This window comes from Genypterus blacodes, unplaced genomic scaffold, assembly GCF_046128005.1.
Source record: "Genypterus blacodes isolate CSIRO-AG114 ecotype Tasmania unplaced genomic scaffold, CSIRO-AGI_Gbla_v1 ptg000103l_1, whole genome shotgun sequence".
NCBI classification, from domain to species: domain Eukaryota; kingdom Metazoa; phylum Chordata; class Actinopteri; order Ophidiiformes; family Ophidiidae; genus Genypterus; species Genypterus blacodes.
The window spans coordinates 822,450-837,775 of NW_027466907.1; the positions used below are offsets into that span (position 1 = coordinate 822,450).

Here is a 15,326-nt window from a genome sequence, read left to right on the forward strand (position 1 = left end):
TGAAAACGACGGTTTGGCTGTCAGCAAGCCGTCACACACACACCATTATATGGGCTGCTGTGTGTCAAAGAATGCACACACGAACACACATACGCGCACACACACAGACATGCCTGTCACCCTCTCCTGAAAAACAGTTCAGGGGAAATGAGGAAGGGGAGGAAGAAAGGAAAGGAGAGGTGTTTGTGCTTGACGGAGGTATGCGTCACCTTCTTCAGCTGGCTCTCCAGCTTGACACACTCCTCCCTCTTCTGCTCCAGGTTGATCTCCAGACTCTTCAGCCGGCTGTCCTTCTTCAGGGCTGAGGAGGCCAGCGAGGAGGCCTTCTCCTTCAGGTCCAACACTGACGTCTAGGAGGAAGAGGAGCACAGATAGTGATATGCAGAGAGTAGTGAAGGGAGAGTGATCATCCTGCTGGGATGTTGGGAGTGTTTCAGGGTTAAATGCTTTGCTCGTGGGCAGAACAGTAGTTCCTTTTCCTGATAAGACCTTCCTGTTTCACCCAGCAGGAGGACTCTGATATGGGACCCTTGGTCTTCACAAACGTTCCCCATGACCCGTCTCTCCTCTCACTCTTCTAGCTGAGTCTCTCTCTCTCTCTCTCTCTCTCTCTCTCTCTCTCTCTCACTTTCTTTTCTGGTCTCTTCCTCTTTCGGTTGGGACGGAGACACATTCAGACCTGTAATTTCACCCTCCACTGACAACACCAACTCCAGACGACGGATCTCCATGTTTGACTGGTCAGAGGAACCTGATTATATTTAGTTAGGTACACGCCGCTGTTTTCAGACCGACCTCACATCTGCATTTAGCCCGAGCAGAGAGGAACGCTCTGCTCTGCTCTGCTCTGCTCTGCTCTGCTCCACTCCGCTCTGCTCCTCCATGACTTTTCCCATGGATTTATGAAATCATGAATCAGGGCTGGAGCAGCTTTTGGAACCCTGCAATCCCCAATCACAACTGAATAGTCCCAGAGAGGAGAAGCAAAGAGGAGTTTTCATGACAGCATCATATTTAATTCTTAAACTGCAATTTGTTCTAAAGGCTTCCTAATAGATGAACTGCTTCTGAGAATACGTTTGCATTTCACCACCCCATGACAATTTATTCTTTTATGTCTCTCCGTTTCCAGTTTCAGGCTCAGTTTGATTTTGTTTCCAGTGTGTGTGGTGTGTGCTCACATCAATGTTGTGCACACTTACTTATGGAGTTCATGTGTGTGTGTGTGTGTGTGGGGGGCGGGGGGTGCCTCCAATCTCCTTATTTATCTGCTGCCCCCCCCCCCCCCCCCCGCTGGCCTTCCTGATCCAGCACCATCTTTTCCAGGTGACCCTGCCCTGCCCTGTGTTAAGTGCGGTGACCTCTGGAGTATCCCAGGTTTGTTCAACAGTGACAAATCAATCACGTTTCCTTGGACATGGACAACGTGAGGGAGAGAAGACAAAGTGTTTCCCGGACTTACAACACAGACCTGGATTCATTATGTGTGTGGTTGTTTAGTTGTGTGTGTGTGTGTGTGTGTGTGTGTGTGTGTGTGTGTGTGTGTGTGTGTCCTACCTCGCGGTCAGCCAGGTCATTCTGCAGATGGGAGACTTTCACCCTCAGCTCCTTCAACTCCTTCTTGCTGGTCTCCACCTCGTCCCCCCTCTCCCTGTCCTCCCTCTCTCGTTGCTCCTTCAACCGATCGATGATTCGCTCCTGGGTGGACGGAGGGAGGAGACAAAGACACGATGGAGAGACGCAGAAGGACACAGAGGACAAAAGAAAGAGTTAGGTAGAAGAAGAGATGGAGAACAACATCACCTCATACACTCGACAGTGGTTCACAGTCACCTAATATCAAGTTTCTATACTAATAACAGTCATATTAAACTTTATGTACATGGCAGTGTGGACAGGATCTAACAGCCAGCAGTGATTTTAACGCGTAATATGTTCTGGCACCAGACGGAATATTCACAACCACTAAAACATTATGGATGTTCCCAGTTACAGAACGACACAGAGGCCTGGTGAAGCCTGAGTACACACACATACAGGACAGCCAGAACGCTCTTGGTGTGTGTGTGTGTGTGTGTGTGTGTGTGTGTGTGTGTTTGACCAAAAGTAATAAGAAACAAATTTAGTTTTGAAGCGTCACTCAGAGGGCAAACCCGCATGAGAAATGAAGCAAAGCATGAGAGAAAGTGAGGACAGACAGCAAGGCGAATATACCTCCGCCATGGCCGACAAGTCCCCCAGTGATGACGTTTAACAAACAACTACAACAATCTGAAAGCAGATCCTGCTCAGTAGAGGGAAACGTTGTTTGAGTGAAGTCTGAGCCAAGACTGACACATTCAGCTGACACGATGAATTAGTTAACGGACAATTAATGGTCCAGTTTCCTCTGTGTGTGTGTGTGTGAGAGAGAGTGAAATATAATATAATTGCACATAACATCCACACACCTCTGCACACACACACACACACCATCTCAGGACACGACATAAATTTGAATCCGTTGAACATCTCAAAGCAGTCAGGTCGGAGCTGCACATTGTGGTATAAGTGTGTGTCGTTGGTTAGATTCCCAGAATCGAGGGGCAAATCCTGATTAAAATCAGTCGGAGGGAATAACTCACAGATCGTAAATCAGACGGTTGCTGGTTCGATTCTTGTTTCTTGAGCCCAAACAATGATTGTTGGTTCTGTTTTCATTAATCCAAGTGGTGCAGCCGTGTATTGAAAGGTTCTAGTGCTGAATATTTTATGAACCAAGGCCGAGAATGATTTAATAATGAATCAGTCAGTGTTATTATTGGTTCACTTCCCATCATCCAGAGGCATCAGCTCATAGAGTGGGTGGTCAATGGTTTTACTCATAGAGGCTTTATTACTGAGAGCTTGTTTGGGATTTGACCTGAGCTTGACCAGCAACACGTGTGTGTGTGTGTGTGTGTGTGTGTGTGTGTGTGTGTGTGTGTGTGTGTGTGTGTGTGTGTGTGTGTGTACCTTCTCAGACAAAGCCTCCTCCAGTGTTCCCAGGGCCGTGTCGGTGTTGGAGGTGTCAGTCTGTAAGGACTTGACTCTGTCCTTCAGACCCGACAGCTGTTTCTCTTTGTCCCTCAGCTGCTCCTGCAGGTTCTCAATCTGTAGGGACGAGTATTCACAAACAGCTCAATTCTCATTATCTACCAGTTAACCAAAAGATTATATTTTACTGGCAAACTCACTCAAATATCTCAAATAAGTCAGAGAGGAGTTGACGTGGCTTCATACCAGAATAAACAAAGACTAATTTTGTGTTATTTTTACATAGTTTAGATTTAATAAAGAAAGGGACCAAATGAGTCAGATGAGATCTTAACAACCAATACATTTATTTTATCTGCACAACTGTAGTAGTAGCTCGGATTGATTTTATCTTATAAATCAATAACCACACATACAAAAGAGCCTCAAGCAAACACGTCCACATCTGTCCTCATCTCTGCCTCCATGCCTCAGTCCAGTTTGAGCTCAAAGATTTGTTTGCCGCTGAAACATAACATCAGCAGAAACGGCGGTGCCTGTGTGTGTGTGTGTGTGTGTGTGTGTGTGTGTGTGTGTGTGTGTGTGTGTGTGTGTGTGTGTACATGTGTGCGCATGTGCAAGGGAGATCGTTGAGAAAGATAAGACCTAATGTCAACTTTGTGGGCTTAAATGGAGAAAATAACAGGTGGAAAAGCAGAGAAATAACAAATGGAGAGAGAGAGAAAGAGAGAGAGAGAAAGGAAAGATTGATTGACAACCTGCCACGAAAAAAATATCTGAATAGTGAAAATCAGACCGGTATGTAACCTCTGACTCCACTCACACACATTTACAGTGTTAGTGCGAGCGTATGTGAGTGTGTTTGTGTGTATGTGAGAGAGAGAAGGAGACAGTGTGTGTGTGTGTGTAGGACATTGCAGAGTAAAACATTTCCAGTGCCTCATTAATCAACTGTTCACCTGACAGCTTGACTGACAGCCTCTCTCTCTCACACACACTCACACACATATATTCACACAGACATACACACACACACGGTTTCACCTTTCTTATGACGCTCCCCACAAAAAAAGAGCAAATAACAGCGCATGATGACAGATTAGACAAATATCTCCCATTAATGAATGGCCTGTGTACACACGTCACAACACCAACACGGAGTGACACGCATGATGAGGAAGGAGAGAATAGGAAGAGGAGGAGGAGGAGATTCAAGTTCTACACAGAGAGACGGTATCAATAGATGGCGTTGCATTGGAAGATGGTGGAGGTCATCATTTATTGATCGAGAGGAATTCATTAGCATGCATGTGATTTTCAGAGCTAGCCTGTCTCTCTTTCTGTCTCTCCTCCCTGTCTCTTGTCCTCCTTTATGTCTGTGCCAGATTGTCTCTATCAATTATCACCTCACACACTTCATCGTCTCGCAATTTCTCCACGGTGACAAATGGAGAGATGGAGGCAGATGGAGGGAGACATTTTTTTGGTTCATTTTTATAACAATAAAGACAGATGGTGAGGTGTTAGTGGGAAGATTCAATTATAAACGTGGTTTTGTTCATACGTAAGGTTCCAATTTCATTTGTTTAACTCATGTCAAGACACCACTTTAACAATATGACCATGAGTCATGTGAGAATGAATGCATGAGCCTATGAGTATGTATGACAGAGAGAGAGAGAGAGAGAGAGAGAGAGAGAGAATGTAGACCCTAATCAGCCAGAAGAGAGAGAAGAGGAGAGGCGAGGAGAAAAGGATAGGAAAGGGGAGAATTAGAGAAGAGGAGAGGAGAGGAGAAGAGGAGAGAGAATGAAGAATGTGAGAGAACATTTCGAGAATATCCATTTAACAACTGACAGCAGTACCACACACATACACACACACACACTTCTGCCTGTCAGCTCGACCTGCCTGTCTGCTTCTCTCATTCTTCAACAACCTCCTCCATCAACCATTGTCCTACATTACCATCTAGTGGTTAAAGTCTGACATGACAACATTATTTCCAGATCACCTGCTTACAGATTTTATATTATGCTGCATTTATCACTTACATCCCGTTAATCTAAATAAATTAGAGCAGGTATTTCTGGGTGTTCTCACCTTCTTCTGCAGTACGCCAACCTTGCGTTCCTTGACATCCAGCATGTCTTTGAGGTCGCTGATCTCTCCGCTCTGGGTGCTTTTCTCCTCTGACAGCTCTGTGATCTGCTGACTCTTTTTAGAGAGGAGAGACTCCTTTTCCTCCAGACGGAGACGCAGAGCATCCACCTGTCCAGGTACACACACAGAAACACACACACTTTGAAAATATTACCATTAACAGCTGTGGTTCAAGGTCACTGGAATTCTGGCCTTCTTGTGAAACTATACCTCTAGCAGTACGAAAAAAGAGAGGTCGCTATAGTAACCCTACCTCAGTCTGTAGTATCGCCGCTCTTTGCTCCTTGGCGGTGAGCGACTCTTTGAGAACGTCTACATGTTGCTTACTGTCAGAAAACTGATTATTCAGAGTTTCCAGTTTGGTCCTGAGACCCAAGAGCTCGCTGTCCCTTCGGCTCAGGTCCTGCTTCGCCTGATCCATCTGAGCACACACACACACACACACACACACACACACACACACACAAAGACATAGAAAGAGACAATAAATACTTATTCAGTAGTTTCACGTTGAGTTGTGCACTGCAGCTGACTACTGGCTCACTATGTTAAACTGTGTTAGAACAACACAAGCTTTACTCTCTATTGTGTACTTTAGAAGACCCAGAGCAGAGGGGAAAGCACATTTTACATATGGACGGCCACTTTGCTGTCCTGTTCATCACAGTTTAGGTGGCTCTGTGCCTTGCTCAATGGCACCGCACTAACCTTCTTACGGTTAAATTCAGATAAAAGTGCATGCAGAGGTTACTGAGAGGTCTTCTATAAGAGCTGCTGTGTAGGGACGTGCTGAGGAGGCTGTGAGTTTTACCAAGAATAATTTGTGACATATTAATGCGTTTCTCTCTTGGAAAGCAAACAAGAGTTAAGACTTAAACTATACTATGTATTTACAAGCAGGGGTCAGGGTCATTGCTTCACACCCAGGCCATACAGGCAAATCAGACACGTACACGCCCCTGCTTCCCTCCCTCTCTCTCTCCATCCCATAAATCCCAGCAAACCAATCCAAGTCTCCAGCTGAGACAAACCTCATGCAGGGAAAAAGAGCAGCAGTTTAGAGATCCACACAGCACAGCACAACTCAATTTCTTATCAGACTTCAGACTGCAAGAAACAACTTTTACCAATTACCAAATCCCCAAAGTTATCAGCTGCTGCTGCATCTGATGTTATTGGGAATGGCAAACAGGAAACACAGTTGCTTATTGCTGTCTGAACTCATGTTAACTCTACTGGGATTCTACTGGGACTCTACTGAAGCAGCAGACACCAGCCAGGCACCCTAGGAAAGAGATAAAGGAAGGAAGGAAGTAAGGAAAGAAGGAAAGGAAGGCGCACACAGACACAGAGGCGTGTCTCTCTTACTGCAGACACATCCTGCTGAAGCTCATTGGCTCGCTGCCTTAGATCCTCCTTTTCTGATTGGCTGTGACTTAGCTCCTCCTTCAGCTGCTCAACCTGACAGGGGAGGAGGTCGTCGCCATGACGGCAACAAATTAGTTGGACGGTCAGAGCTTTGCATGGTTGTGCCAACGCTGAGCACCATGCATGTAGTGACTGTGTGTGAAGACTATCCACGCCACGTGTAGAAGTGTGCATGTGTGTGAAATACAGTTTAATGTCCATGTTAAACTTCTTCACAGAACAAATATATCCTATATGTGCTGCATGCATGCATGCAGACAGAAAGTGTGTGTGTGTGAGTGTGTGTGTGTGGCCTCACCTTGTTCTTCATGAACTTTGAGTGTGACCTGTAGACCTCCATCTGTTTGATCTCCTCCTCTCTCTCCTCGCAGCTCAGAGCTCCGTTGGACTTAAGCATGTTGACCTCCTCCTCCAGCTCCCTCAAGCCGCGCTCCAGCGAGCTGATCTTGGCATCCTGAGAGGAAATTCACACACTTACGTCAACCAACAAGACCAAGCATGTGCTCAATTACACGAAACGTTAACTGGCTATTGGTTTGCGCATTTAAGTACGATTGGTTGTTTGTTTTTTATGCAGGACAGGCTGCAGAGGGCGCCAAACTAAAAAAATAATGAAAATGTATTTGCTATTCATACCCACGTTTGAATATGATTTGAAAATGATGTTTAAAGAGTTAAGGTTAACTCAGTATGCATACACATACATTTTACATACATCGTCCATGAGCTTTACACTGATTTTGACAAAGCTGACAGCTTATACTTATACAAGGTTAGACACATGGAACAAACCTTTAAATTACAGCTTTGGAAATATGAATTAATGAGTTAATGCATCAGCATTTATTATTTCCTGTACAAATGAAATTTGAGATGATGCAAAGCCAGCTTGAATCAAGCAACACGATGAACATAATGTGAAATTCTGACAAATATATGACGTAATGTCTCCTATTATATGGAAAATAACGTCAAAACATCTGATGTGTAACATGTGTAAAAAACAATTAGAGCCTAAACTGTAATAATTAACAACACATGTTTACCTTCATTTCGATAACTGTCTGCAGAGCCTTGGTCTTGGTTGATTCGGGAGCTGCTTCGTATCTCCTGTGGAGTTCCTGAGGGACACACACACCACGATGGTCAGCGGAGGGATGAGAGAGGGATAGCGAGGGTTGGAGTGAGGGATGGAGCGAGGAAACAGAGCGACGCGGCCCAGGAGAGCGTGGTGGGAAAGGATGGAGCGAGGCCTGGAGGGAGGGCGAAGGGCGTGGAGAGAAGGAGGGTGCGGGGAAGGAGGGTGAATGATGGAGGGATGGATGTTTGGAGGAAGGGATGGCGAAAGATGGGTAGACAGAAGGAGAGGACGGAGGGAAGGCGGGATGGAGCAAGGGCGAGCAGCGTTGAGAGGGAGAGAGAGGGATGGGAAAGGAGGGTGAGGAACACAGTCGGGGATGTCGCGACGGGGAGACGGGGAACGGAGGAGATGACTGGAAGGTGGGACACACGTGGAAAGGAGGCGGAATGGGGATGGAAGGAGTGACGGGGAAGGAGGGAGAGATGGGAATGGAGGGCGAGGGGGGAGGTATGAGTTTGGCGGCGGCTTTTATCATCCTGGGGTCGATCCGTCCGTCCCACATCCTTCAGACTGAGACACCACAGAACGATCCGACCCGACTAACTCGATTAATTTGTGTCCCAGTTCAATTTAACTTCAAACACACGAGCGCGACCTCGATGAGCGAGCTGAACAAGCTTCAGCGGAATCCTGCCAGAGTGTCAAAGCCACTTCGCCAACTCGCTCGCCAAATGAAGTGAGACGGAGAGAGAGAAGAGAAAAGAGAAGGAGGGAAGGAAAGTGAAGAGAGGATGTTCTCATAAAAGAGTCTATGCATCACTGCTTTTCTTTGGAGGTTAACAAAGACTAATGCATAAGCCAGGGAGCGCGCACACACACACACACACACACACACACAGTATATGAAAAGGATTGTGGGTGCCACCGCTCAAGGCACTGGTTTGAATCCTGTGAATGCCCATGAGCGCACACACACACACACACACACACACACACACACACACACACACACACACACACACACACACACACTCACAGAATAGTGTATAAAGAGACTTTGTTAGGTTATCACTTAAAAGAGGATCAAAGGTGGAATTAGAACCTCAGCTCCATCCCTCCCCACTACTGAAGCACTGTTCTTTGTTCAGGGTTGGAACGTTTCCTGTGAATAGCTTGGTGATGTGGCGGATGTATCCGGATGTACACCAAATGACAAAATGTGTTTCCAAAAAGGAAATTATGAGCATCAGTCAAGATGAAATAGTGAGATCTCTGCAACTGTTCAGAGCTTCTGGTGTTATTCTCCACATTGTATTTAAGATTGTCTGTTGTTAATGAAATGTAAAGTTTGATTGATGGTGTGACCTCAAGGGCACTTTGAACAACGTCACTGACAACATCTTAACACTAGAGGGAGCTGTTTCCTAATCAACAACCATGGCAGAAGGGTTGATCTGCCACAGAGAAAGCAGAACATGTGAGCAGGGAGGGACAGAGAGCGTGAGAATATGATTGGAGTGTGTGTGTGTGCGTGCTTGTGTGCGTTTCTGTGTAGCTTAAAAGCTGGATTATGAGCCAAGAGTGGAAGCAGTTAATGGCCAAGAGGATGACATGATTTGATTTGAATATATTCACATCTGGCTGTACACAAAAACACACACCCATTCTCACACATGGGAATGCACACACACACACACACACACACACACACACACACACACACACACACACACACACACTCCCTCTGTCTTCAAACTCTCTCTCACACTCACTGCCTCACACTCACACACACACACACACACACACACAAACACACACACACACACACACACCTCTCTGAGTTGGAGCGTCTCCTTGTCTTTTTGCTCCAGGAGGCCCTCCAGATGGTGGATGGTCATTTCAGCGTCGGCTAGTCGCCTCGTCCTCTCGTGGTCTTCCTCTGTTGCCCGTGACGACAGGCCTTTGCTCTGCAACATCTCCAGTAACTTCTTAATGGACTCATCCCTGTTGGAAGACAAAAGGATGGACTCAATGCTTCAGCAATCTTCACGCATTAAGATCTAAACTCCCCTCCTCTGCTGCCCGCTGTGTTTACCTGGCAGTGAGTGTGTGTTTCTGCGTGTCTATCCTCAACTCCATTTCTTCCACGGTCTTCCTGAGGAGGAAAAGCTCTTTGGCCTGGCGCTCATACTCTCCATGCAGACGTAGGAAGTTCTCCTCTGTCATTTCGTGCGGCGGGAGAGGCTGGCCGCCAAGACGACCGGATTCTGAGAAATCCGTCTGGAAGAGTTGGTTGAGGTCGCGCTGAATCCGGACCTCGTCCTGCAGAGCCTGGATGGTGCATTGGAGATGCTGCGGGACAGAGACAGTGTGTTTCCTGAATACATGTACTTATGACGACGTTAAGGAACAAGTGAAGGCAAAGTGAGCAGCTGCCTCAACTCAGCTCATTCTCAGACCATAAAAGCCCAAACAAAACCTTTCACAACATTAACACTGCAGAGGGATATTTACACTTTTTGCTAAACTTTTCGATGGATCTTGGCAACAATTAGCGAACGTTCCCATCTGGTGTAAAAATGTGGCATTAGGGTGTGTGTCAAGTTCTGACAAGCTATTCTACTCAATTTCACTTCTGGGTTTAATTAATGACAAGTAGAAGAAGGAGCGTTCAAAAACTGTCACACACAACCAGAACAAGATCTACATCACATAAGTTGGGGAATAGTTCACACGTATGTATTTATTTAAACAAATACACACACACCCAGGGTGTGAGACTACTGAGGTGCAGTGATTGTATCACCAACAAAAGGAGAGAAAATAAAAGAGGGAAGAAGAGAGTGAAAGAGAAGATGTGAGATAAGAACAAGTGTGAAGTAAAAAAGGGTACAGGTAAGAAAAGGCAGATGTGCTGTTGTAGCCCTGCAGCGACCATTAATCAGCCAAGACTCTGGGAGAAGAGAGAGAGAAAGATGAAAGGAAAGAGAGAAGAGAGAGGAGGGAGGAAGAGGATGGATCAACGAAGAGCAGAGAAGAGAGAGAAAAGTGTGAGAGAGTGAGCGGAGACGCATCAACGTGTGTGTTTCATGTTGCATGACTACCAAGGCAAAGTCCCTGTCAGGTGTTTCCCCAACCAGAAACCCTGGGTAAATGGTCGTCTGCCTACAACTCAGGGGACCTGGAGGCCTTGAGGAGATCCAGATACGACCTCCAGAGGGCCATCACAGATGCCAAAAGATCCTACAGGGACAAGCTGGAGTCTGTTTACCACAGCCCTGACCCCAGAAGCATGTGGAGTGGACTACGTTAAATCACAGGCTACAAGGGGAGGAATAGCAGTGATGCCCTGCTCCCGCCTCTCTCCCAGATGAACTCAACACCTTCTGCGCACGGTTTGAGGCAAGCAACAACACCCCTGCAATGAGGCTAGCTGAGGATCAGGAGGACTGCACTCTGTCCCTATCCACGGCCAACGTGAGGAGAGCTTTCAAAAAAAAACCCCACAGAAGTCTCCAGGGCCAGACGGCATTCCAGGCCGTGTCCTCAGAGCGTGCGCCAACCAGCTAGGGAGGGGTATTCACCTCTATATTCAACCTCTCCCTGAACCTGTCTGTAGTTCCAGCTTCAAACAGACCACCATTGTCCCTGTACCCAAACAAACAGCCATTACCTGCCTGAACGACTACCGGCCTGTAGCACTGACATCCACCATCATGAAGTTCTTTGAACGGCTAGTCAGAACCCACAACTGCTCCTCCCTTCCTGACACCCTGGACCCCCTTCAATTAGCCTACCACCATCGCCATCGCCCTGACTGTGCACAACGCCCTCTCCCACCTGGATAAGGTGGACACATACGTGAGGATGCTGTTTGTAGACTACAGCTCAGCATTCAACACAATTGTGCCCGCCAAGCTAGTCCCCAAGCTCAGGATCCTGGGCCTCAACAACTCCCTTTGCTACTGGATCCTGGACTTCCTGACGGGCAGGCCCCAAGTGGTCAGAATGGGTAACCTCACCTCCTCCGAACTGACCCTGAGCACTGGAGCCCCCCAAGGCTGCGTACTCAGCCCCCTGCTATACGCCCTGTTTTTTTTTTTTGCTGATGACACCACTATCCTGGGTCTCTGACCGCCTACAGAGAGGAGGTCAGTGCCTTGGCAACCTGGTGCCAGGAAAACAACCTCTCTCTCAACGTCAGCAAGACAAAGGAGATAATTGTGGACTACAGGAAACGGCAGGAGGGGAACGGCCCCATTCACATTAATGGGGCTGAGGTGGAGAGAGATTCCCATTTTAAATCCCTCTGTGTGCACATCAGCAACGACCTCACCTGGTCTAGATATTCTGTCACGGCAGTGCAAACTGCCTCGGAAGCGCCTGTACTTCCTGAGGAGACTCAAGAAGTTTGGCATGTCTACTAAAACTCTTAAACTCTTACACTCTAAAACTTCTACAGGTGTACCATCGAGAGCATCCTCTCTAACTGCCTTACTGCTTGGTATGGCAGCTGCTCTGCTGAGGACCACAAGGCCCTACAGAGGGTGGTAAAGACAGCGGAGCGCATCATTGGCTCCAACCTCCCCCCCGTGCAAGGCATCTATCACACAAGTTGGGTTAGAAAAGCACGGAAAATCACCAAAGATCACAGCCACCCAACACATGGACTGTTTACCCTTCTGCCATCTGGTAGACGCTACCAGAGCATCCGGGCTCAGACTACCAGACTCAAACACAGCTTCTTCCCCCAGGCCATCAGGCTCCTGAACCAGTGACTTTGCACTCCGTTATCATTGGCACTGATGCCACTTTAGAATTATTATTGGTAATAGTCTGTATATACATATATATTTCATTCTGTTGTAATTTAGTCTCGTATTCCATTTTCTTTTATGCCTAATACTTTGCACAAATTGCACAATTTGCACTAAATTCAATTTCTGTATGCTGCTGTTGATGTCTCGTCACAAAGAATTTCAAAGTACAGTCTGACCCTGTTTTTGACTGTGCAAATGACAATCAACTTGAAAGTGTGTGAATGTGTGCGTGTGTGAGTGCTGTCTCTCTCTCTTCCCTCTCTCTCTCCCTTTAGTTAATTTCTATAATTGAATTTCTTTAAATGCAGTGAGTAATATAAACTCTAAATGTAATCACTTTCTCTCCTTCTGTTATTTACAGTATGTGGATTGATAGGTCTGCTGACTCATACAACACACACACACACACACACACACACACACACACACACACACACACACACACACACACACACACACACACACACACACACACACACACACACACACACACACACACACACACACACACACACACACACACACACACACACACACACACACACACACACACACACACACCGGCTGAAGGCTGATGCTGACATTTCCAGGACAGAGGACAGACAGAAAAAGCATCCTTGCCTTTATTCCCTGACGTAATCCTACTGTCGCCATGCCAACTACAGTGCGATTTCCCCTAAAACATGCAAAACACACACACACACGCATATGCTAACCACTCATACGTTTAAAAATATACATGTGTGCAACTGTACGTGCAAAAAAATACACACCTGCATGTGTGTGCGAACCAGATACACGCACACGCACACACACAGACACACACACACACACACACACACACATGGACGCACACTGGTGCTCATTGACATGTATGTGTTAAATCAGAAGAGCTCATTCACGCCTGCATGCATCATCATATATAATCAGTCATGCATACAAATGTATGTCAGAGTTACAGGAATCACACACACACACACAACGCCACAAAAGTCTTGCATGTAAAAATGCAAATCAATGTTCTTATGCATGAAGTAAAGCAAATACAGTATGAACACACACACACACACACGTGACTTCAAACGGTTACAGACATATAAAGAATGTAGAAATGGAACACAAACACATTTGTGCGCACACACACACACAAACACACACTTGTTCTGTGCCAGACCTCCCCACACACACTCACATGGAATGTGGAGCTGAGAAATGCCAGACCAAAAGAGGGAGGGAGGGAGAGAGTGAAACAGAGAGAGAGAGGGAGGGAGAGAGAGACAAATCTAAAAGGAAGCTTGAAGAAAGAAAGAAAAACAGAGAAGCAGATAAGGAGGAGAGAGAAAACAGTGTTTGTGTTTGGAGAAACAGCAGGAGGAAGGAGAAGAGGGGGGGGGAGAGGGAGAGAGAGAGAGCGAGAGAGCGAGAGAGAGCCAGGGGTGAAACACAAGTCGTGTTTTTCTCCTAAGCGTCTGCTGAGTCATCTTTGGCGCCTTCACCTTTGACCCTGCCAAAATGTTCCTGATTCGACAGGGGACAGGGAGAGACAGACGTGCACACACACGTACACACACACACGTACCCACTCCACGGTCACATTCATGCTATCATTACCCAAACACACATCGACTGATACATGTTGTTTGTATCAAAGTACGACTGCAGCACTATTCACAATATGAAGCTCTATCAGAAGGTTCTCTGTCTGTGTGCTGCCGGCTGCAGCGCCTGCGCGGGACGTTTTAGGCATCTGGACCAGCCCACCACAGTCCCTGGTGGTCTAGTGGCTAGGATTCGGCGCTCTCACCGCCGCGGCCCGGGTTCGATTCCCGGTCAGGGAAACCTTTTCGGATCACAACAGAAGTGTGCACTGATTGACCCAATCACTTTAAACAGCTTGAACTCCAGATAAAACACTACTTAAATTTGAATGTGTCTGATCTTTACAGCTGAAGTTATAAAGCTTTTACATTTTAAGATAACAGGGGTAAATTTGAAAGATACAAATGTCAATTCAAGAGAACTTTTTGGGGTGTATTTGTTTGACTGATGGTTCTCAGTTACACCCAGCTGCCAAAATCTAGCTCCAGTAAATGACAAACCCACACCGGCGTTTTCAAGATGTTTCTATGGTAACCTTATGAGTGACATCACAGACCACAGGCACTCCATCCAGCTTTTTCGCCACTGCAAAATACAGCATAAACCAATACCTGAGATGTAATGAAGCTTCAATTCAAGCAGTTTGTATCGGCTCCATCAGAATGATGTCACAAAGCAAAGCTGCACCACTGAGATGAAGAGCTGGAAAATGTGGGGCTCGACATGACCTGACCCATATATTCTCCAACACTGGGTAGCGACCCAAATTTGCATCACAAGAGGGATTAAAGTAGCGGTTAGCGAGTGGAACATTTTGATTTGGTGGATGTGTTTAATCTTGTCCCTGAAGCTAAAGACAATGATGTAGCAGCTACCGTATGTTTAGAGAGAGGAGAGGAGAGGAGAGGAGGATGGTGACGGTCATCCTCGTCCCCTCTGGCCGATGCTCATCTGTCGTTCAATATTAAGCATCCCTCCGTTATTACTCCTCCGTCTCATCATCTTACTCTGCACTTGCTGGGTGAGTCACGCTTCCCCCCCACGTCACAAACACACACATGCATGCACGCGCACAACAACGCTCTGATACACAGACACGACATAATGCCCACACACAGATGCACACACACACAAACACACAGAGCAGACAACATAATGTTGATAGCAGCTGAAGGCGGTTGGCATACAGTTGTGTGTCATACATGTGTGCATGTGTGTGT

The 15,326-nt window shown here is 46.6% G+C and overlaps 1 protein-coding gene and 1 non-coding gene across 2 annotated transcripts in view; one reads left to right on the top strand and one right to left on the bottom strand.

Moving 5' to 3' along the window:
- Window positions 1-10,036, bottom strand: part of LOC143008347 (ELKS/Rab6-interacting/CAST family member 1-like) — a 63,637-nt gene extending 53,601 nt beyond the window's left edge. Inside the window, exons 1-10 of the mRNA XM_076160073.1 lie at window positions 9,783-10,036; window positions 9,520-9,691; window positions 7,653-7,727; window positions 6,905-7,060; window positions 6,547-6,639; window positions 5,432-5,599; window positions 5,119-5,286; window positions 2,995-3,132; window positions 1,558-1,698; window positions 210-350 (exon numbers count right to left, since the gene is read on the bottom strand). Coding sequence (XP_076016188.1) covers window positions 210-350; window positions 1,558-1,698; window positions 2,995-3,132; window positions 5,119-5,286; window positions 5,432-5,599; window positions 6,547-6,639; window positions 6,905-7,060; window positions 7,653-7,727; window positions 9,520-9,691; window positions 9,783-9,913 — 1,383 coding nt within the window. The 5' untranslated portion in view covers window positions 9,914-10,036. The remainder of the gene's footprint in view (window positions 1-209; window positions 351-1,557; window positions 1,699-2,994; window positions 3,133-5,118; window positions 5,287-5,431; window positions 5,600-6,546; window positions 6,640-6,904; window positions 7,061-7,652; window positions 7,728-9,519; window positions 9,692-9,782) is intronic.
- A 4,237-nt stretch (window positions 10,037-14,273) lies between these two features.
- trnae-cuc (transfer RNA glutamic acid (anticodon CUC)) lies at window positions 14,274-14,345 on the top strand. The gene has a single exon. It is a non-coding gene; the product is annotated as a tRNA-Glu (tRNA).
- The last annotated feature ends 981 nt before the right edge of the window (window positions 14,346-15,326 follow it).